The sequence below is a fragment of the Lineus longissimus genome, chromosome 4 (assembly GCF_910592395.1).
Source record: "Lineus longissimus chromosome 4, tnLinLong1.2, whole genome shotgun sequence".
NCBI lineage: Eukaryota > Metazoa > Nemertea > Pilidiophora > Heteronemertea > Lineidae > Lineus > Lineus longissimus.
Genome location: NC_088311.1, coordinates 8,746,842 through 8,769,488, shown reverse-complemented (window position 1 = coordinate 8,769,488; position 22,647 = coordinate 8,746,842). Strand labels below are relative to the sequence as shown.

At 42.8% G+C, this 22,647-nt stretch overlaps 1 protein-coding gene across 1 annotated transcript; it reads left to right on the top strand.

Moving 5' to 3' along the window:
• Positions 1 to 1,981: 1,981 nt before the first annotated feature.
• On the top strand, positions 1,982 to 20,744 carry LOC135486427 (basement membrane-specific heparan sulfate proteoglycan core protein-like). The gene is made up of 18 exons (XM_064769207.1): positions 1,982 to 2,249; positions 2,726 to 3,049; positions 3,636 to 3,980; positions 4,350 to 4,598; positions 5,612 to 5,884; positions 6,280 to 6,606; positions 7,015 to 7,335; positions 7,629 to 7,895; positions 8,387 to 8,677; positions 9,259 to 9,555; positions 9,933 to 10,319; positions 10,865 to 10,987; positions 11,111 to 11,170; positions 11,483 to 11,557; positions 11,760 to 11,825; positions 12,107 to 12,349; positions 20,088 to 20,146; positions 20,603 to 20,744. The coding sequence occupies exons 1-18, from the start codon at positions 2,183 to 2,185 to the stop codon at positions 20,675 to 20,677; spliced, it is 3,849 nt and encodes a 1,282-aa protein (XP_064625277.1). The 5' UTR covers positions 1,982 to 2,182; the 3' UTR covers positions 20,678 to 20,744.
• Positions 20,745 to 22,647: the final 1,903 nt, after the last annotated feature.

Below are 22,647 nucleotides of genomic sequence, written 5' to 3'. Positions count from 1 at the left end.
CGAAATTGAGCCTGGCAGCTCAACCATTGTGTTGCCAACATGGTGAGAGAGGTGGGACATTCACAACCACATATGAACAGACCTGGCTGCTCCACCATGCTGAGAGTATGGTGAAAAGGAGACGAGACAGTCGCAACAAGACGAAATTGAGCTTGGCAACTAAACCAAGTTGTGGCCAACATGTTCAGAGAGCTGGGATAGTCAGTCACAACCACCTCTGACTAGTGTTGGCTGCTCCACCATGCTGAGAGTATGGTGAGCAAGAGACGAGACAATCACAACAAGCCGAAATTGTGCCTGGTAGCTAAACCACCCTGTTGCCAATATGGTTACAACACGGTTAGAGTGATAAGGCTGTCGAACCAAACCAGACCATGACGCTCCGCAATCGTGTTACCGGTATGGTAGATATAGATGAGACAGTTGCAACAAGACCAAATCGAGCCTAGGTTGATCACACGTAGTAGCTAGGCTGCTTTACCATTTTGCCAAATGATTTGGGAGATGGGGCAGTCACGACCGACCACATACATGCTGGCTCGATCCCGGCGACAATATGGTGAGAGAGTCACTGCGAATCAGACCGAATCAGGCCTGGCTGCCCCACCACCGCGTTGCCAACATGATGAGGTGAAGAAGAGAGTCGCAACCAGACCGAATTGGCCTAGCCGCTCCATGACCGTGTTGCCAACATGGTGAAAGTGGCGAGGCAGTCACAATCAATCGAACGTGCCTGGCTGCTCCACCGTTTTGCCAACAGAGTGACAAAAATTGGACAACCATATATCGGACCGGGCTTGGCTGCTCCCCCATAGTGACTGAATTAAAGAGACGAGACAATCTCGCATAAACGACATTTGGTCTGGCAGCTCCACCACATTTTTGTCAACATGGTGATATAGATGGATCTGTCACAACCAGACCGAAACGAGCCTGGCTGCGCGAACCTGTTGACAATATGGTGAAGGAGACGAAACAGTCAAAGCTAGACGAAATTTGGCCTGGGAGCTCCACCTTTTTTCGAATACGCTGAGAGAGCTGAGACAGTCACACCTACACCTAATCGGTAACACAGTTGTGGTGCAGCCAGGACCGATTATATAGATCTGCCTGTTATTGGGTGATATGAATAAAGACTAGCAAATGCTTTTACTCCGGTTTTGTACAGGAAGGCCTAGTGTAAATGTACATGGAGATTTAGATAAAAGCATTTGCTAGTCTTTATTCATATCACCCATTCTTCCACCATCTCGGTCGTTGTGCCGGTTCGGTGTGGATGTTAAACGTCCCGTCTCTTTCGCCTTGTTTTCAACAGGAAGCAGTAGCCATTGCGCCTGTCTCACATCACTTGGCCATGTTTGCTAGTCGGTGGTAGAGCTGGCAGGCCCAACTATGACTTTCTGGTGTCTTCCGCAGTCTTGCCAACACGGTGAAGCAACCAACCTGATCCGATATTTGATCTGGTTGCAACTGTCTCATGTTGGCAACATGGAGCTGCCAGGCCCGAGGCTGGTTGCGATTGCCTCATTCCTCACACCATATGAGCAACGTACTGTGGTGGAGCTGTCAGGCTCAATGTTGTCTTGTTGTATCATCTCTTTCAAATATAAGCTTTCGTGGTGCAGCCAGGCCCGATTCCGTTTGATTGTCTATGTCTCGTATCTTTCACCATGTTGTCAATGCGTTAAAGCACCAGGCGATTTGGAGATGTTAGGCCAAATTTCTTCTATTGTAGGTGGGTCTGTCTCAGCATGGTTGAGCAGCATGGCCCTGTCCGGGATGGTTGTGACTGTCCCATTTCTCTCACCATGTTGGCAAAACAGTGGAGCAGCTTGGCTCGCTCAGGTGATCTTGACTGTCTCGCCTCTCTCACTATGTAGGCCACGCGGTCATGGCCAGATTTGGTCTAGTTGAAGTTCTAGTATATCGAATCTTCCGGGTTGATTTTCTATGGGAAAGTTTAGATTTTTAGGGGCCGGCCTGCGTCACAACCTATGTCTATAGAATTATGAAAATACTTACATTATATTTATTCAATAGCGGATCTCGATGACGAAATATTGTTGATATATATGGCCCACGCGAAGTCAACCAAAGCATTCCCGACTAGCACCCGAGGAATATGGCGACATGGTAGCGACTATCAATCTATACAAGTATCTAAATAAACAACATATGTAGCATGGCTGTTGACTTTTGCTTGATGTGCTGTATTTTCATCTCGGTGATACCACAGGTTTATCTAATCGGTGAGTATCCTTTTCATATTTGCAGGTGAAATCTGCTCACTGCATAAAAAATTAGGCAAGTAAATATCAACAGTTTCAGTTATGTCCACGATGACTTCCTGTCTGAGGAGTGGCAGTGTTCTTCAGATCTTGTAACATAGCCCGGCGTAGAGCATAAGTTGCATAGTTTTCTTCCTCAAAGTACAAGTTGAATAAAAAACCCAACTGGTAAACCAGGATATTAAAATGATACTAATAGTAAGGATATACATGTACTTTTATAGCGCTAAATCTATTGAAGTGAATGCGGTTTCTTCGCGCCGCCCACTCAGTTGAAGCACTTCAGCACATTACATCTATTGCCGTATTCATAAGTGCCGTGCTCTGACGCGTGACGCGTTGGAAGATCCAGCGCGATGAAAAATATTACCGTAACAAATAACTTTTGGTTATCTATTTATTAACTCAGACATTTAACAACATATTACATATTACAGTTCCACCAATGACTCCAGTTTTGTCTGGGTTTGAACCTGCTGCTATCGGGTCATACCGTGAACTGTTCTGCGATGCGTCTCAACCTGATGCGGGGACCATCACGTATAAATGGTACAAATACTCGGTTGCTAATGGTGTAGAGGACTGGGAAGCTAAAGGCCCAATTGGTACAAGTCAGAAGTATGTCTTCAGTCCGGTGACAGAGAAGAAAGTGTTCCATGGTGGAACTGAGGAGCCTGTCAGTGGGAAGTACATATGTCGAGCATCGAATTCTGCTGGAACAAGAGACAGTAAATGGGGAGATTTGCTTGTTTATAAACCATGTGAGTTTCATTTGATAAATCTGTCGTTTTATTCCAGTGTTTGCAACTGCTGGCACATCAACAAGAACGACGCCATTACCTGTAAGAAACGGAACGATAATCTTGCAAAGCGTTTACCTTTGAATTTTTTTGAGGCAATATCAAGATACATATATTGGTTTGCTGACCATGTGCAATTAAAAACCTTGCAAAAATTTAGGCGAACTTCTCAAATTCATCAGACCCCGCATCTTTCTGAAGTTTGGAACTTGTTTTTAAATATTTCTAAATGTATGACAATAAGGCATGTAAGGAGGGAAACAAATTTTGTGTCTGTTGTTGATCTGACCAGTGCTGAGAGTGGTCTTAATTCAGATCAAAGGTACATGTATACAATGTATTAGAGAGACATACTGTCGTAAAAAGTATTAGAAATCTTAGAATTTGAAGATGTTCGACCCCCTCCATACCCTTTTCAAGAATTTCTCATATTTGACAATCCTTTAATTGTGCCCAATTCTTTGTAATAAAGACTTGTTCACTTTTATGTCAATTCGTCACTGACTTCACATAAATTCTTTCTCCCCTTTTCTTCGATATCTTTCAGGCTCGTTGTATGCTGTCAGTGTCTCACCACTCAAACCTGCTATCGGAAGTACATTCACTCTCAACTGTTACATACCGAATCCAAGTGGATATTCCGTGAATTGGTTAAAGAAGACAAACACTTCATCTGAAGCTGAAAATGTAGCAGCAGCAAACAGCAAGGGATGTCATTCTCCAAGTAACCCACGATACAGTTGGAGTAGCTGCAGTCCTCCAAGCATCTCATCTAAGACACACACCTTCAACCTACAAGTAACCAATGCTCAGCCTGCAGATTCTGCTTACTGGATTTGCCAGGATATTATTCTGAGCTGCAGCAGTAATCCAGTAAAACCAGTTATACAAGGTAATTTTATTCTAAGCTAAAACAACTAAATGAAATGTATTAGGCCCTTCTTCACAATCAAGAAAATGTTTTTATTCATTGATATAAGCTTATACAATGCAGTAGGAATACATGTTGCACTAACAAACGGGTAAAATAAAAGAGGTGGTACAAAACCACGAGAGCCAAGGCATGGGTGCCCGGCCCGATTTTGATTTTGATTTCGAACTCGATTGCTTTCTGATTTGATGTTTTAAGTACTTTTGCACTACAAGGCATAGGCTTTGTACATGCAGAACCCATTATCATACTGCAAAGTGATATTTGACAAAACTGACAAATTAATTCCAATCTACATGTAATTAATTATATGCAGATACCTTGTTTCAGCACACCCAGGGACACCCCAGATCACCGGCTTTCCGTCGGGGCCAGTGATAGCAGGAACGCAACTCAACTTAAAGTGTGTGGCTTCGCCTCCTGGAGACACTTACGACTGGTACAAAGATGGTACAAAAGTTACGACATCATTGAGTTACGATTTCCAAGTGAAGAAGGAGAGTGCTGGCGTCTACAAGTGCGTGGCGAGAAATGCTGCTGGGACAACCACAAGCAGTGACAAGACATTGGTCGTTTATTGTAAGTAATGTTATCATTCATTACAGTCGTAGCACATTCGTGATTTTTGAAAAGTGATTTGATTTTTGTAATACAGATATTATATACATGTATTGTATCATGTGTATGGTAAACATATAATATTTAATTGTTGACACTTAAACGGATACTTAAATGCATGACGTTTTCAAGGGTCAAACTGGTGTATTGAAATACAGTATGATGAGTAATTTATCCAGGCATACACCTTTAATTAGGGCGTAACTGTATTCATTACTCGCTCTTAGGCCTACATGTATATAAGCTGCATTTACATGAATATATAGTTGGTGATATTTAATTGGAAATCCGAATAATAAAAAAATTAAATGAAACCTGGAGTTCATCAATTCATGAACTTATACCTGACTACATGTACACAACGGCATTGTTGAAATTGATATCAAGTACGTATTTACACAATTTTATATTTCAAAATTCAATTACAAATTAAGAATATTTAACGAACGGCGATGGCCGTTAAAAGAACACCTCGCACTTTCGCTTTCCCTCTTGACATAAACTCTTTTAAATGGAGGCTAGAGGCACGAGCTGGGGTTTAGATCAGCAGGCCTAGTCTCCAGCCCAGGTGACTCATGCGCAGTTTTTTCATAGGAACTCCGTCTTTTTGACTTGGTGACTTAAATAGACCTCACATAAGCGTGAGCTGGGCAATTTGTGTGATATTAAAGACACCTTTCGGCACTTTTATGAAACTTGATATGGCCCACAAAGCTCCTGCCTGTAGTCTACCTTTGATATCAGGATTCTCTCATTCCACTGCGTGGATGTGTTTATTACATTAGATGAGAGAAAGCATAGTCTTGCTACAATTCCCGAGATATTTTACGACAAAACAAGATTCTTAGGAGGGATATTGTCGTACATGTACATGTATATTGTCGGAAATAGTATTAACCTTTCCGTTACATCGAGGTTAGCACGGGATGATGCACCTCTGGCTGTCAATTACATAGTCAATCATATCATTCCAGATAAACCTGATGCCGTCGTCGTCTCATCTGGTAAGGCATCATCCTACGTTGGCGAGAAAGACAAATTCACATGCACAGTCTCAGGGGGCAACCCTACCCCCATTGTGAAGCTCTACTTCAAGAGGTCAGGTGGTACACCAGTAGAGGTTACCCAAGGTCAGGACAGGGTCATGGTCAAAGAGGACAACCAAGCTGTGTATTACTGCGAGGCCAAGGTCACTGGATATCCCTCTTTGGATATGACTTCAAGTAAGAAGACTTACACAGTAACATGTAAGTTGCGTCTTTCATGTTATCATCCAGTACCACATTCACATAGTGTCTCTTTCTTGTCCCTTCTTTATGACAACGATGACGCGTTGAGATATATTTTTAATGAAAGGCTTGCAATAACCGTATATTACCTTTCGATGGTACGTTTAATGTGAATTTACTTTCGATCTGATTACACGTGACGTGGGTAAATCCCGATGCAGCCGGTAATACATCAACTTCAGTTACATAGATGGGGCGCTGCGGCGGTTCGTGTCGTTGCTGGCATGGCCGTTCTCACAGATTCTGATCAACAAAATTTGCAATTAAAGAATAACACATCTGGTGAAGATCTTAAACGGCAGATCCCGTGATCTAATGTGACATCACATTTTTATCATCTTCCTTCTTAATAGTCGCGAATACCAAGGTTTCCTTCCTCAATAACCCTACCGCTGCTGTCCAGGTTGGTCAAGTGAAGAAGATCACGTGTGAGACGGGTGAAAGTAACCCAATTACTTCCATAATGTGGTATCAGAACATTGGATCATCATGGCGGGATATCACCACCGGAATATCATCCTCAGAGAGGATTGGTGTGTATGGCGGGAAGATCAGGATCAGTGAGTGGTCTGTGACAGCGACCAAGGCCATGAATGGTGCAACTGTCAGATGTTCCTCAAAGTACTATCTGACAGGACACTTATTTACATCTAATGCCGATACAACAATATATGTTAAGTGTAAGTAGACGATACATATAATTTTGACAGGTTTTGCAATTTGAAATCTCAACTACATAAAAATTCATATTTTGAACAAATATGAAATCCTGGCTAATTATTCGTCACACTCGTTGACTATGACTTTGATTGCATCGGATATAACCCATTTTTTAAGTTTCTCTGTCAAACCATAAAGGAAATCCACGTCTTTTATACTAGGATAATTAACCACTGACCATCAAAGCAATTGGGCCGGATCACAATCCCAAAACGATCCCGAGATAATTTAAATATGGTTGTTTTATGGTGAACTGAAGTAGACAGGCATCCTTTTAGGGCTTTGAACCGGCTAATTCACCCTCCTTTCATTTATTACGCGGATACTGGGTGAAATCTTGGTTCCAATTTCTTAACTTCTTGTTCCAGTCAATCCTAGCAAAATGATAAGGTTACGAAAACCACTGACATCCATCCACGAGGGCAAGCTCTTCACAATTGTCTGTGAGACAGACAGTGCCAACCCAGTGGCCAACATCCAGTTCTACCGGACTAAGAGAACAGTAGGAACCTGGGAGCAACTGACCTCAGGGATTACATCAGAGGTCAGAGCGGCGGAGTACAATGGCATGATTAGAAAGAGTACATTGACTGTGAGGGCAAGTCGGTTGGACACCATGGCTGTGTTTAAATGTGAAGTGAAAGAAGGCTCATTTCAGTTGGAACAAACAACCACAGTGAATGTATATTGTGAGTAAATACATCTCGTATTCTCTTTATTTGAAAACGTGTCGTGTCCTTTTGGTCAATTCGAATAATCACATTTTAGCAGATGTTTGGAATAGTAACTCCCACAACAGAATATCAACGACGTATTAATATGGTTAAAGTGCATATGATATACATACATTGTACTTTGCAAAGTCCTCTTTGGACACTGAGAAGCAAATTTAGATGCCATAGTTTATGACGAAGGCATAGACACATCTTTAAATTCTCCTGCAATCTTGTTGTCATTGCTAAGTCGATATGTTTTATTTCAGTCCCACCAAACACCAAATTATCAACATCTCAGCCGAATCCTGTAAAGGAAGGTGACACACTCACCTTGACTTGTAAAGCATATGGAGGAAACCCGACATCGTTCACCTTCAAGTGGTTTTATAAGAACAAGGTGGTACCAAATGAAACATCAAAAGATTACAAGATCACATCGATAAAGTACACACAGAGCGGGAAGTACCGTTGTCAGGCGATCAACTATTCACCAGATGGCAAAGCTGATGGGTCTCTTGACGTGGATGTTCTTTGTGAGTTTACTAGCAGCGACCGAAAGCTAATATATAGCGTATTCGTCAACAAAATGGACCGTCCAAAGTCTGGCATTAGTATCTATCTATGTATCAAACTAATGCATATTTTTTATATAAGTATTTGTTTATTACACAACAAATGCACTAAGGTGGATCATTAAGACCCTTCCAAGAAGAGAAATATTTTATTTAGGGTTTAGAAATGTTGTAAAATCATCCTCTCATTTGTCGTATTTATACTGGTCGTTTTATATTTCTCGGTCAACCAATCAAATGGGTTACAACCACTCTCGGTATTATCTAACTTTGGTGACAAGGCCGAACGCACAAACCACAACTCCATCAAGTAAATTCCTCAAAAACGTGGATGCTTGGACGACTCTTATACAGGGGAGTATGATGGGACGTATGATGCAGGTAGCACGATGAGAAATATGTTCCATAACGACCAAAACATTGCTTAATTCAATATCATCGATATTTTACAGATGCAGCAAAATGGAATCCTGCCCTGCCAGAATCCTTTACTGTCGAAAGCAAAGTTAACACAGCGTTAATGTTTACCCTCCATGTTATCGCCAACCCACCTCCCTCCAATGTCACGTGGTTCTACAGAAATCAGGCAACAATCGGCGGAGGTTTCATCGCCGCGAAAGTGAATGACACAACATACACACTCAACAAGACCAACATTGGATTATCAGACTATGGAAATTACTCGGTCAATGTGACAAATGATGTTGGAATTTCATATTTTGTCTTTGAACTGAAACAAACTGGTAAGTTGCATTTTCAAATGACGTTCGCGTTCCATCCAAATTCTAGTGCTCATTTATGACAAAAACGATTACACTTACATGTAAGTCATTCCTTATCAACGACGAAGTAAAACAACCTTTTAGGGGCGCCCCTCCCCTATTTGTGTTAAGTGTAGATTTTGTGCGGACATGTTCTAGGGAGTTTTCGCAAGTCCGCCGAAATGCCGATACGAAACCCTGTCCCATATGGTTCGGCGTTATGATCAGGAGAGCTCGAACAACGGGATAGGCGATCGCGTTTGCGTTTCGGGGATTTGCGAAAACTCTCTATTGTGCTATCAAAGCTATCGTTTCTCACGCCTGAATGTTGGCAAAGTGCGTCATTGGCCTTCCAAATAACACAAAAATCAATGCCCCTTTGGACGTTGGTTTAATTTGGTTCACACACCCCTGCGAAAAATCCTGGACACGCCCTTGTTTTTATAGAGTGTTTCATAGAAGTGAATTGTTTAGCCTAAGGTGTTTCAAACAGCACGATCCAAGGGTTTGAATCAGAGTCACCGTGTTCATTGAATAAAACCTTTAAAACTTTAATTTTCCAGGACCGCCGCAGACTCCATGCTGCTTGAAGGTAGTAAATTCTACAGCCATATCAGTGACTCTTACCTTTAAGAGGAACGGCAATGGCGGAACACCTCAGACATTCACCATCGAGCACAGAGAACCTGGCGGAGATTGGATCGTTGTTGCCAAGAACATAGCCGACCCAGGTTTTAACAGAGATGTGGTCCAGAAGATAGCAGAATTGAAGGGTAATCGGATGTATGAATTTCGAGTTAAAGCAGTCAATGAAGATGGTGACAGTGGATATGGAAATATAATTGAAGTCAAGACGCCAGGTAACCTCTCGATAGGATCTTCTTCGTACGATTATCTCAAAGCAACCGAAAACATTTTAGCGACCAGAAATGTGTCTCAACCCAGATGCCAAGAGAGCAAGGTCCGTTACCGACCCTACCCATTTTTCTTGTGGGAATTTAGGCAATCGATTTTCGTACAAGTACACGTACTCTCATAAATGTAAAACCGAGTGTGATTGCAGGGTTATCCTAAGAACTTTTTTTTCTTAAGAATAGGACAACAACCCTGCAATCACACTCTGTTAATAATCTAAGACTGGATGTAAAGACCCAAGCCTGCCTTCGTCTCTTCCGAGGCCCTCAGGGCTCTGTTGTTTTGCCTTTATTCTCCCTTTAACTGCTTAATGGTTTTCCAGCTGCCCCAAACACCACGCTCACGGTCAACCGTGAAGGAAGGATCGTGACTGTTTCATGGACAGCCCTGAAACGATCATACTCAAAGGTCCAGATCAAATACTGTCTGAGAGAGAAATCGTCTATGGCGTGTAGCTATCACTACTTGAAAGATCAAACAGCAACCACAGCAAGTTTTATTGTGGACGCAATAGCGAGTTATGATGTCTATTTGGAGGTGTTTGATGGGGTTGACATCGTTTACCGTTCTGCACCACATGTTGTTCTTATTCCTTCTGGTATCAATGTGGGGATGATAGCTGGTGTGGTTGTGGCTGTGGGCATCCTGATAGCTGTGGTCGGGGCGGTAGTTGTCGTGTTACACAGGAGGAACATGGCATGCTTTTCAGGTTAGTAAATGACAGCCGCCAAAATGCTCTGTATTTGCCCCAGATGTTTTCTTTTAAAAAATCCGATCCTGTCAATTAGAAATACCAAAACGCTCTCGTGATCGTGAATTCGCCACATGCAGAGGCTGTTTAACAAATGAACGCTTGTTCATCACACTACAGTTTATTATTTACATGTAGTTCCTCATCTGGTCAATGCACCGCGGTTTCGGAATAGCTCGACACTTGGTATTGGGTAGCCACAGGCAAGTCAGAATGATCACCGACATCGGGAACGAGCGTATTTCTCGACTTGAAATCACTATGTATGTAACAGAGATTTATAATTTATATTCTCTCTTCAGGTTGTTGAGAACTGACATTTGTTTTGGTTCTCATGTTCTTATGAGTGATTCATAACATACAATATGTACTGTACCTTTAATTGGTTTTTTCAGTAACAGTTTGAGTAAGGCCATATATGGGGCCTACTTGGGGCCTAACTAGTGCCACTTTCTTCTGCGTTACAAGATTTTAAAACTAAAACATTTTTCCTTCCTTTCAAGAGCGAAACAAACGCGATTCGGCAACAGTGGATGGTGGAATTGGGATCACCGCCATAACCGGACCAGATGCGGTTGTCCATGACCCTTTTTATATGAACGTATTAGTGAACAAGGCTTTTCAAGGTAAGATGGTATTGTTTACATGTAGTTTAAATGCATTTTCTAGTTCATTCTCAGCCACGTAGACAATATAGTTTATCGTTTTCATCAACATTTGAAGAACATCATAATTTTTACTCCATTCAGGTGAAAATGTCCCAGTTGAGCCAGTCTACTTGAATGATCCGCAACACCAGCATCAAAACGGTACGCGTTTACAATACACGTTTCATCGCGTAGCAAGTATTATTTCCCATGAAGCAGTCGTGTTTTGCCCTTATGTGATATTCTTTAGCGAGGCTAGAGTTATTGCAAGCAACACTCAGCCTTTCGCGGCCCTTCTACCGCGGCCATCTTCCAGTATACACTTCATTTACTGTAGTATTGCTGCAGTCACTTGCGACTAATTCGATAGAGAGCGTCCCAAGACAAAGTTCGTGATCATGTGGAAACTATTTTTCCAGACTTGATCTAATATAGTACAAAAATTATTGCGACATTTCAATTTGAATCCTTTAGGTGTAGGAGATACCCGAGTTGACGAGGCAGCGTATGATGAACCTCAACACGGAGAAGACCCAGAGCGTGTCCAAGGTAGGTCATCGTCAATCAGAGGCACAATGATGGCGATACGACACTTTGGCAGCTGGGGTGTTTTTTTTTTCATTGAGACTTTCGGCAGAACAGTAGATATTGCGTGGAATATTTTACGAAAGCGAAGTCATACGTGAATGCGTTCATGGAAGTGCAATAAACATATACATTTATAAACATGTAGAGGCCGTTTTTTTTCCAGAGGTGATCTACGACGAAAGATCAACCCCTGTTTCAAGTGGTGGCAATCCCCCAAGGAGAATTGAAGGTCGGTGAAATGTCTGGTATCTCTCCTCACAAAAATGTCCATCGTTTCGCTATTAGATATTATCTAATTTCTTATTCATATTATCATGCACGCCAAAGACTCATTATAGTATCCTTGGTACCCTACCGAATACGTGGTCTACATGGCCTTTAATAAATGCCCATAGTTTGCCCAACAACGTTGCATCAATGTCGACCAGACTGCCAAAACACACAACAAGCCAATGTGATTCTTGGTCTCATACTCGTGTTTCGACTGTGCAGGATATGTATCATTTACAGATATTTCAGTCGATGATTTCAAGCAGTGGCTCCTTTCCAAGCGCGTGACAGAATCAACCTACAAACGCCTGGCAAGGAATGGATTCAAAGAGGCCAGCCTTTTTGCTATGCTACTACCAGGACATGTCGAGGAACTGAGAATAAAGCCCCTCGCTCAGAAGATACTTGTGCAGAACTTGATCAAGAGTTTCCAACAGGGGAATGGAGCTGAAAGCTGCAAAAGGATGATGCCAGGCGATGGAGGTAGGTATTTGGCGATTTTAAAAATGATAACTACATGTACATATAACTCGTTGCAAAATGTTGCTTAAAAGCAACGTGTTGCATATTATGATGCTGTTTACGACTGATAACTACATTGTCATTGTTTAAAAATAACTAACCTATACTTTATAGCACTGTGTAAAATCAAACTCAACTTGCGTATAATGTTGTTTGAAAATTAGAACTATGACGAACACGGGTCTTCTTCAAACTCACCAACTCGTATCTAGACACTTTATTTACCGGTATCTCACTCCAAATCTACTCTTTTCTAATATAATACAAATTCTGCACAAATTCTCTAAAGTTATAGAACACGCCATTCCGTTCTCTCGCGTCGCTACCTCGACAAGTCCCAATTAAAGCGGCCGTCACCTTCATCTTCTATATGGCATGGCGCGCGGCCACCACATCATCCCCACCACAAATAGACGTGTGTTCCATAGCGAAAACAAGAGTCCAATTCAAAGAATGAGAGTCCACATTTTAAAGAAAATTGATTTGAGTCATGCTTAACCATGTTAAATGAAGGTACTTCACCCATACTAGGAAGGGACCCACCAGTCTCTGGGTTAAATTCACTTACCCCCTCCACCTGGTATCCAACGCGGACCAGAAGAGGTGAGACAGATAGGCTCCCCCTAGGCCATGCCCTTCACATATTCCAACACGAAGTCTAATATCCTGTGTAATCCTTCCTAGTAGTGTAATGGAAACGGTCCCTATCGAACTGATGGAATTCCAGCACTGGGTGAGGGATTGACATGAATCCTGCGGACGCCATCAAATTATTAAACCTCTCCAGTTTTTCCACTTGCTCCGGATTCCGCCTAAGAGCCGGCGATAAAGGTGGTTGCAGATGGAACAGTTTTGGGCTCTGGCGCTTGAGGAGCTTGTAGAGTTCATGGACTGCCGGGTCTGGATCCCCGAATGAACGAGTGTGATTGAGACCGTGTGTCATGACTAACGCACTAAATTTCCACTTTGAGGTGTCGCATAGTCTCCACCAGCTGCTCCACACGTTCTCCTGAATGTGCAATCGATACCAAATCTGGTCGTGACTTACACTTCGAGAACATCGAATCGGCCAAAAGCACTACCGGCGGTACCGGCACCCTTTTCGCAACTGGATCCTCAATTCCCTTGAAGCGTTCCAAGAAATCTGGCACAACAGCTCCGAGCTCTGTAAGAGCCTTGGTAACCTGTGCCCTAACTCGCTCCACATCCTCCCTCTTATGCCTGTGATCTGGTTTGTGACGAACTAAGAATGTTTTTCAGCAGAGATAAAGATACCCGTCACACTCTGTACAGAGTCCATTGGGTGATGGCTGGCAGCATCTCGAAGTTTCGTCAATTCGTTCACTGGAACATCAACGCTTCGGTGCTGCTGGAGACTGCGCCGCAGGTAGCCGTATATAACATTCTGGGCATCTTTCTTGGCTAGCCTGAGGTCTTCGGGCATTCTATCTGCTAATGCTACCACATCAGCCATTGTTCAGGTTTTCGACCTTCCTGTTACATTGTGGGTGGTATGGACTTGTTCTGGTATTCTGCAGCCCAAGTAAGTTGCTCATTTCTTTGAACACGGCAGAATCAAAATCTGACCCCTGGTCGGAGTGTATGGTCTCGGGAACTCCAAAACGGCACACGTACTCATTGACCACTGCTTTTGCGACTGTCTTGGCTCGTTGATTCTGCAGAGGGTAAGCCTCAGGCCACTTCGTGAATGCATCCTCTAATACAAGAATAACACTTTTTCCCTTCCTAGATGGGGGGTTAATAGGCCCCACAATGTCTATGTGTAGGCATTGATTTCTTCGTCCCACTGGGAGGCTATGTAATGGCGCTCTGGTTCTTTTAGGAGGCGACTTGCACTTCTGACATTTATCGCATGATCGTATCCAATCTCTCACTTCTCAAGCCTGGCCGCCAGCACCTCCCTCGTACCTTCTGCTCGGTCTTAAGTACACCCAGATGCGCCCCTGAGAAACCTTCGTGGGCCATCTCCACAGCAGGATGCATTAGTGACGCAGGAAGTACTACACGTGCCCCAATCGAGGTGGGTTTCCAACATAGTACCCCATTGATCACTTTCAGCAATGACCTCTGAGCCCAAACGGTCCTTTCTTAATGAACTGGTAGTTTTCAAAGTTTTCTCTTAGGGTTCACTTCCGTCAGACGTAAGGTGTTCAAAGATCGTGAGTAGGTCAGGATACTCCAGACCTGTTGAGCCTTGGCAATTTCATCATTACTCCACTGTAAATTCACTGGATCTCCGGGACGTGCTTGCACTAGGCCTGCCTGGATGGTAGAGACTGGCTCAATCAGTCCTTTCTTTTGCTCACCAGTTGGTCAACAGGTTGGACAGTCGCCGTGCTTTCTCGTCCTTTGAGGTCTTCTGGAGAGCGTGTCAGCATTTCTGTGCTTTATACCAGCACGATGCTCAATCTGAAAATCGAACTCAGCCATCCTCTCCAGCCACCTTGCAACCTGACCAGATGGCTCTTTGAAGTTAAGCAGCCAAGTGAAGGCTGCGTTGTCAGTTCGGATTAGGACCTTCTTCCCGAGCAGGTAATATCTGAATTTTTCGCAGAAGACAACTAGAGCCAACATCTCGCGCCTAGTCACACAATAGTTCTTCTCACCATTTTGCAGGGTCTTGCTTCCATAAGCTATTGGGCGCTCGGTTCCATCCCTTGTTTCTGGGATAAGACTCCACCAAGCCCATAGTCACTGGCGTCTGTATCAAGGACAAACATGCCTGCTCCTGGATCTGGATGAGCCAAGATGGGTGAACTCACTAACAAATCCTTCAATTTGTTGAATGCCATCTCTTGATCTTCGGTCCACTTGAAAATAGTGTTCTTCTTTGTTAAAGCATGTAGTGGAGCTACAATTACCGAGAAGTTTGGGACGAATGACTGATAGTAACAGGCTAATCCCAGGAATGACCTAACTGCAGCAACAGATGTTGGCCGTGGCCACTCCTCCACCTTCCTAACTTTTTCTGAATCTGTTGAAATTCCTTTTGTCGGAGACGACATGTCCCAAACACTTCACGCTTTTCTGGAACAACTTGCACTTTGTTGGCTTTAACTTCAAGTTGGCCTTTCGAAGATGCTTGAACGCCTCCTCCAACTGATCAATATGTTGCTGGAAAGTGGAAGTATGCACGATTATGTCGTCCAGATAGACCAAACAGTACTCAAGCCCTCCGAGTACAATGTTCATCAACTTAGTGAATGTCGCTGGAGCGTCCGTGAGTCCAAACGGCATGGCCAGCCACTCATACTGTTTTACTCCCGTGACAAATGCGGTCTTAGGTCTATCCTTCTCCGCTACACCGACTTGCCAATAACCGCTCGCACAATCGAGTGCACTTAACCAATGCGACCCAGCCATCTTATTTAAAGTGTCATCCACCCTTGGCAATGGCTGTGCAGACTTCAGGGTGACGCTGTTGAGCTTTCTGTAATCCACGCAGAGACGATAGCTTCCCTCATGTTTTCGGGCCAACACTATCGGAGAGCTCCACGGACCAGTAGACCCCTGAATGAGGTTCCGATCAAATAGCTCTTTGGTGGTTTCCTCGACAAAATGAGCAGTATTGGGTGCTTCCCTTCGGGGTTGTTGCTTTACTGGCGTGGCGTCCCCTGTATCTATGGTGTGCTCTACAATCGTGGTTATTCCCAAATCAAAGTCATTCATGGAGAAGACATCTTGATATTCATCAATCAATTTTATTACCACCTCATGCTGTTCTCGAGTCAACTCCATTTTGTCCACCTCCAATTTCTCCAGCAACTGACTCAACCGCTGAGAAGGATCCGGGCTCGCCGTCACAGGATCACCTTCTGTATGCTTCTTGTCAGTCGAAGACACAGACCCCACCACATGGACTGGTGCAGAATTTTCCCCTTCATCTTGTCGGCTAACTGCCTCATTGCTATCTGGTGAATCCTGATTTGTGAAATCTCTAGAAGCATCAACATCAGTAACCGGAAGGAACCATCCAAGGGTGCTATTGTTCCTGATCCTCAAGGGTTTGTCCGTGAAGTTTGCCACACGTATTGGTACTTTTCCATGCATGGATTGCACAAGACTGCGCCCTGTGATAATGGTGGACTGGCTCTTCTTCGGTTCAACCATACCCTGCGTCAGGTGGGTTTGTGCTGGTCTCCTTGCTAGCTTACAATGGACAATCACCTCAGTGCGTGCTAGTATTTTCATGGTCTGACCCAGAATAATGTGGCAAATACCAGGCTCTGCTGCGTAATGGAACCTCATGTCCACCAACAGTCAGAACTGCCCTTTCATAGCAAATCGAGCAGCCATGTTGTGCGAAAAAGTCGCTCCCCAACAGACAGGGGTGTGTCAGGTTATCCACTTTGACCATAGGGTGTTGGAAATCAAGTGAGCCCAACTTGAGATGTGCACCAACTGCAACTAAAATCTTTAGATCTTCACCTGTTGCGGACTGCAGGCAGCCATCTGTCACTTCAAGAACTTTCCCTTTGGTGCCACATGCATTCCATAGCTTACTGCTTATCAAACTCACAGATGCCCCCCCCCCCCGTGTCCACAACCATCCTTGTCGACACCATCCATGTCTCCAGTGATGTATAGACTGGTGTCACTGAGGGTTATATTTCCAATCGACAAAGGTGTTGATTTTGGCTCAAAGACCAGGGCAACGGGATTAAGTGGCACCTTGGGTACTGCCCCTGATGGCCCACTGCTGTTAAGACTCTCTTCTGAAGAGGTTGTTGGTATTACCTCGTCAGACGTTTCCTGGGGAAAGCTCACCTTAGGGGGGTTGTCTGGGCATGGGGAAGGCTTTCCACTCACGGCGCCACCTTGGGTGCTCTCCATTGCGGTAACACCATCAAGGTTCCCACTAACCCAGACCCCCCTCCCCTCCTTTTCCATCCTACCGGGGGCACCTACTGGTTGGGCGGGGTCAATCTGCCCCGTGATGACCCCGACTTCTGGTTTTCAGTTTTCTTTGGACAATTTCTGGAAATGTGCCCAGTCTGCTGGCAGTTGTAGCACTTCACGCTGGGGCAGGAGCTACCAAAGTGATCAGAAGACTGGCATCTCCAACATGTCTTGGTATCGCTTCCAGACTGACCCACCGTACCAACCGCACTTACTTGACCAGGAGACTGGTGGCCCCTGGTCTCCAACGTTGTCAACCGAGCGTCCATCTTTTGCAAGAGGTCAATAACCGTCTTCAACTCAGAGCCAGGGAGTGTAGTTTTCTCTGAGCCAGCCACAGCATCAACATATACACCCATTAGTGGCACCTCATTTGGTTTCCTAGCCATCCTTAATATTTCTATCTTATAGTCAGCAAACCCACCACAACTTTACCAATGCAAAACACAATCATAAACGGAGCAACAGTCACAATACAACAAATGCAAAAGACATGAGCAAACCAATGGGCATAAAAATCATTTTTATGCCTATTGGTTTGCTCATGTATGACCGGTATTATTTACCCGACCGTCGGATCTACATTGAAGGAAATCGGTCTTGTTGACGGACCGTCGAATCTCGAGTGAAGGAAATCGGTCCTGTGTACACGACGGTCGGGTGACCAATACTGAAATTCTTCACTCCAGACCCGACGCCGTCGTGTCTCGAGTGAAGGAATTTGGTACTATTCACCTGGCCGTCCGGCGCAAGTCTGCTGACAAGGTTGCTGTTCGAATTCTGATAATTTTGATTGAATTTGTGTCTAACCGACAGGCCCGCTTGACCTACATCCGCCGCCATTGTTTCCCCTAATTTCCCGCTCACTAAACCTAGCGGCGGCGGCTTCGGGAACGTTGGCCACCCGATGACGTCATCAACTGAGTCGTCGGGTCAATAGCGCAGAAAATCTTCAGTCAAAACACGACGGTCGGGCGAATAATAACTTTCTAAAAATATACCAAAATTTGCTCATGAATCTCCTCAACACAGTTCCTGCAGGGATAGTGCAAAAAGTGATTTACACAGCAGTGTTATGAAAGTGAATACAACACACGCACCTTCACTGCTTCAATACGGCTTGACAACGAAAATAAAACCAGTCACCACCACTGCACTGTTACCGTATCTAAAGTGCGCTACAGTTCACCACTAATTTGACTGGACCGTGCCTCCAACTGCACGCTGCACTTCATTCACGTGCCAGCCAGTATAGGCCAAAATACCTGTGCATTCACGCTAGGCCGCACACACGTACTCAGTACAGTTTAATCTGACAGTAGCCAGGCGTAGCCGTAGCGAGGCCGACAAAAACAAGCTTGGATTATCGTAATCCGGACCGCTGTCACCATTTATGACGAACACGGGTCTTCTTCAAACTCACCAACTCGTATCTAGACACTTTATCTACCGGTATCTCAACAAATCTACTCTTTTCTAATATAATAAAAATTCTGCACAAATTCTCTAAAGTCATAGAAGTTAGAACACGCCGTTCCGTTCTCGCGCGCCGCTACCTCGACAAGTCCCAATTAAAATGGCCGTCACCCTCAACCTCTATATGGCATGGCGCGCGGCCACCACAGAACTAACTTGTTGTGTACATGTATGCGTTTAAATATAATAACTAACATGATATTTGTCTTAAAATATAATAACTCACCCATTGCCTGTTATATTGTATAACTTCTAGAGCACAGTATTGTGTGTATTTTCAATGTTTCTGCTATCTATGTGCATTTTACATTTTGTGAATGGTGAAGTGAATGTGATACTTTAGAGGTTATGATAGAATAACCAATGACATAAATAATAAAATGTATATATACGTGGGTAGACGGTAATAAAGGCACTGGAAAAAAAGGTACGGAAAAAAGGCACTAGGTAAAAAAGGCACTGGAAAAAAGGCACTAGGTAAAAAAGGCACTAGGAAAAAAGGCACTGGGTAAAAAAGGCACTAGTTAAAAAAGGCACTGGAAAAAAGGCACCAGTAAATCGCTATACTAGGTAAAAAAGGCACCAGGAAATCTCTAGGTTAAAAATTCATTTGGGGTGCCCCCCCGTGCATTTCTATATGTGTAATGTGCTATGTGTAATGTTCTTCCAAGTCTTTCTCACCAATAAAACTGCAATAAGACTCATCAAGAATGTTTTGCTAGATGTCAATAGCCACTCTTGTGATAAACTATTGTATCTTGTAGAAATAGGTTGTTGGTGAGGGAAAATTAATCTAATTTGATTAAACTACTGGACCAAATCGGATGATCTTTGTATCATTTTTTATAAGGATTCCCTGCCTATCCAAGCTAGTTTTTCTGGTCGGAGGGTACTGAAAATAGGCTGTTCCGTTTTTTTGGACCACCCAGTATTCTGTTGATGTAGAAAAAACTACACATAGAAATGCACATAGACATTTTTTTAATATTTTATCTATGATTTCTCAGAGATTTCCCATACATTTTTTCTGGTGCCATTTTTCCATTGCCTTTTTTCCAGTGCCTTTTTTACCCAGTGCCTTTTTTTCCTGGTGCCTTTTTTACCTAGTGCCTTTTTTGCTAGTGCCTTTTTTTCCGTACCTTTTTTCCAGTGCCTTTATTACCTACATTCATATACGTGTATAGCCTAATGCGCTTGCACGTAATGCGTTACGATGTATATCGCTTTGTGGCTACCGGTATATATCTACTGACCTGTTCTGCACCGCTAAACATTACTAAATAGACTGTTTGTATCTTTCTAGATGGAGAAGAAGGCGCTTACGAGGAAATGGAAAACCCATATGCAGAGTTGAACATCACGGTATGAAGTATCATGTTTTCCTTTTTCACTAACAATACATGTAGCTGTAATTGAGTAGGGCCTGCTACAACCATTTCATGCGACTCCTCGTGTTTCCTTGTGAACCTGCAGGTTCATGGGGACATTTTCATTGGATGTTGCCTATTCGCTTCCCAAACAGTGCTCAAAACGAAGCACCGAAACGTGAGAGCAAAGTTTGTCGACGTAGGCTACATCAAGTGTCAATTAATCTATTCTTGATTATACATGGATATGTTAAGTACGGAACTTCAAGGAACTAATTGCCAAAGCCTTTCGGACCCCACGAAAAGAAGGATTTACAGATCCATCCATAAAGTTTGTTGTTATTTATGCTAATGAATCCATTTAAATCTAAAAAAGGATTAGCAAATCTAAACCGGTTTTGTTTATTTTCCACTCCTCGACTATACTTCGCTTTACTGTATTTCTTTGCAGCCTGATGTGATTACCAGCCAGACGTACGCTGAATTGAAACCGTGGAACATGAGCAAAACCGGCCGAAAGTATTAAACTGAGATGATGGACTCTCTTCAAAAGAGATAAACTGACGTTATCATTACCTACCCAGGATTGCCTATTGTGTCATCTACGAAAGATGTCGCTTTTAGTACTTCAGACGTGAACATGCAATTAATCACTATCGTTCTTTTCATATTAGCATTGTTTGATCACGATATATTTTGAAATAATTATTTACATATTATTATCTTTTTGTCGCGCATCTGAGCTTATTTCATTCGATCAAGGCACCACAAAATAACTGCATGTTTAAATTACAATAATGATACATGTAATTCGCTGCCTATTCCACCCTGAATTAAAGCCAGATCCATTCTGCTTCAGAAGACAGAAGGTCCCCTGCTCGATGTTAGATGTTAAACTCCCTGCCCTGACAGAAGAAAAATAGAAAGACACGGAATGTTCCAACCCATGAAATTATTTTCTCATACAATTCTGACAGAGTGCCTTTTTTTATCTAGGAAGACATTTTAGCGGTGCCTTTTATTACCTAATACCTTTTTTACCGGTGCCTACCGGTGCCTTTTTTACCAGTCCCTTTTTTACTGAATACCTTTTTTATCGGTTTTTTTTTTACCCAGTACCTTTTTTACCGGTGCCTTTTTTAAACCTAATACATTTTTTAACGTTGCCCACCGGTGCCTTTTTTACCAGAGCCTTTTTTACCTAATACCTTTTTACCGGTGTCTTTTTTAGGTCTATGAACTACAATGTAATTTATTTGTGATTAACGGCTTAATTGTAGGCAAGGACAAGAATACTTTGATAATTCCTTGATAATACTATATTCAAGTACCAAAGGCATTGGTGCATGTACATGTATGATAATTGTATATACGATAGTACCAATTTTGTATGTGTTTTGTAGCATTTTCTGTCATTGATTCACCGATGACGAACAGCATCAGTTGCTACATTATTTAATTAATACGTGTATATGCTATAAAAGTATTTTCAATACCCAATGTACCATGTGGTAAATATCAGATGTATGTAGAAAGTGCAATATATATGTAATAGCATTCAATATACAGTATGTTTAATAACAAGATTAATGTATAATAAAGACTAACGTTAGACTTCATTTATTCCTGTTAGGCCTAATGATTATGATTTTAGCAGAGGTTGAACTTTTTAAAGCGCTGTATCAAAACGGGTAAAAAATTACACGAGTATTTACAAAATTTAGTGACAGTGAAACAAACTACATGTAACTACTCTTTGTGAGAGATGTTTTTTAGTAAAACAAGTTTGACTTTTAACAGCTGCCGCAGCGGATTGGTCAGCCGGAGGTCTGTACATTGCTCAGCTTCCATACAACGCACCGGAGGCTACGGAGGAAATACCGCTTGAAGTTTTTTATGATACATGTACCTCACTGCGATCAGATATTACTCCACTGTTGTACAGACCGGAACAGGAATGGTTTGATGCGAAGCCTCTTTCAAATCTCTTCGATTCTATCTCTTCCGATATTTTCGACAGCGATGTAGGCCTACATTTAGTACCGATTTGACTGATACATGTACATTATCAAAGAATAAAGAAAATTGCATTGGGCGATTACTTTGTGACATAGGGGGTATTGTTGTACATTGAACATAGGTTCACGGTCTTCCCTCTTCGTGTCCCAGACAATCAAGCCTTTACTTCATCCGAATGCCAGTGCTCCATTAAAATTAATAATTGATCAAAATATCGTAATAAATGAATTTAAGTTTATTCAACAGCAAGCTGTTTCGATCAATTCACAATCGATAATTTCCAAAAGAGCCTCGAAAGGATTTTCAATCATTACATTTTTGTTTTATGATAAACAAGGGCGAGTACCGTAATTATTTGTCAAAGCAGAATCTTTTGTTTACCTTTGATCGAAGGGTGAATGTATGGTTTGTTTGGTTGGGAGTGCATGGGGACCAACATGGGGACCAAAATGGGGAACCAAATGGGCAATATTCTTC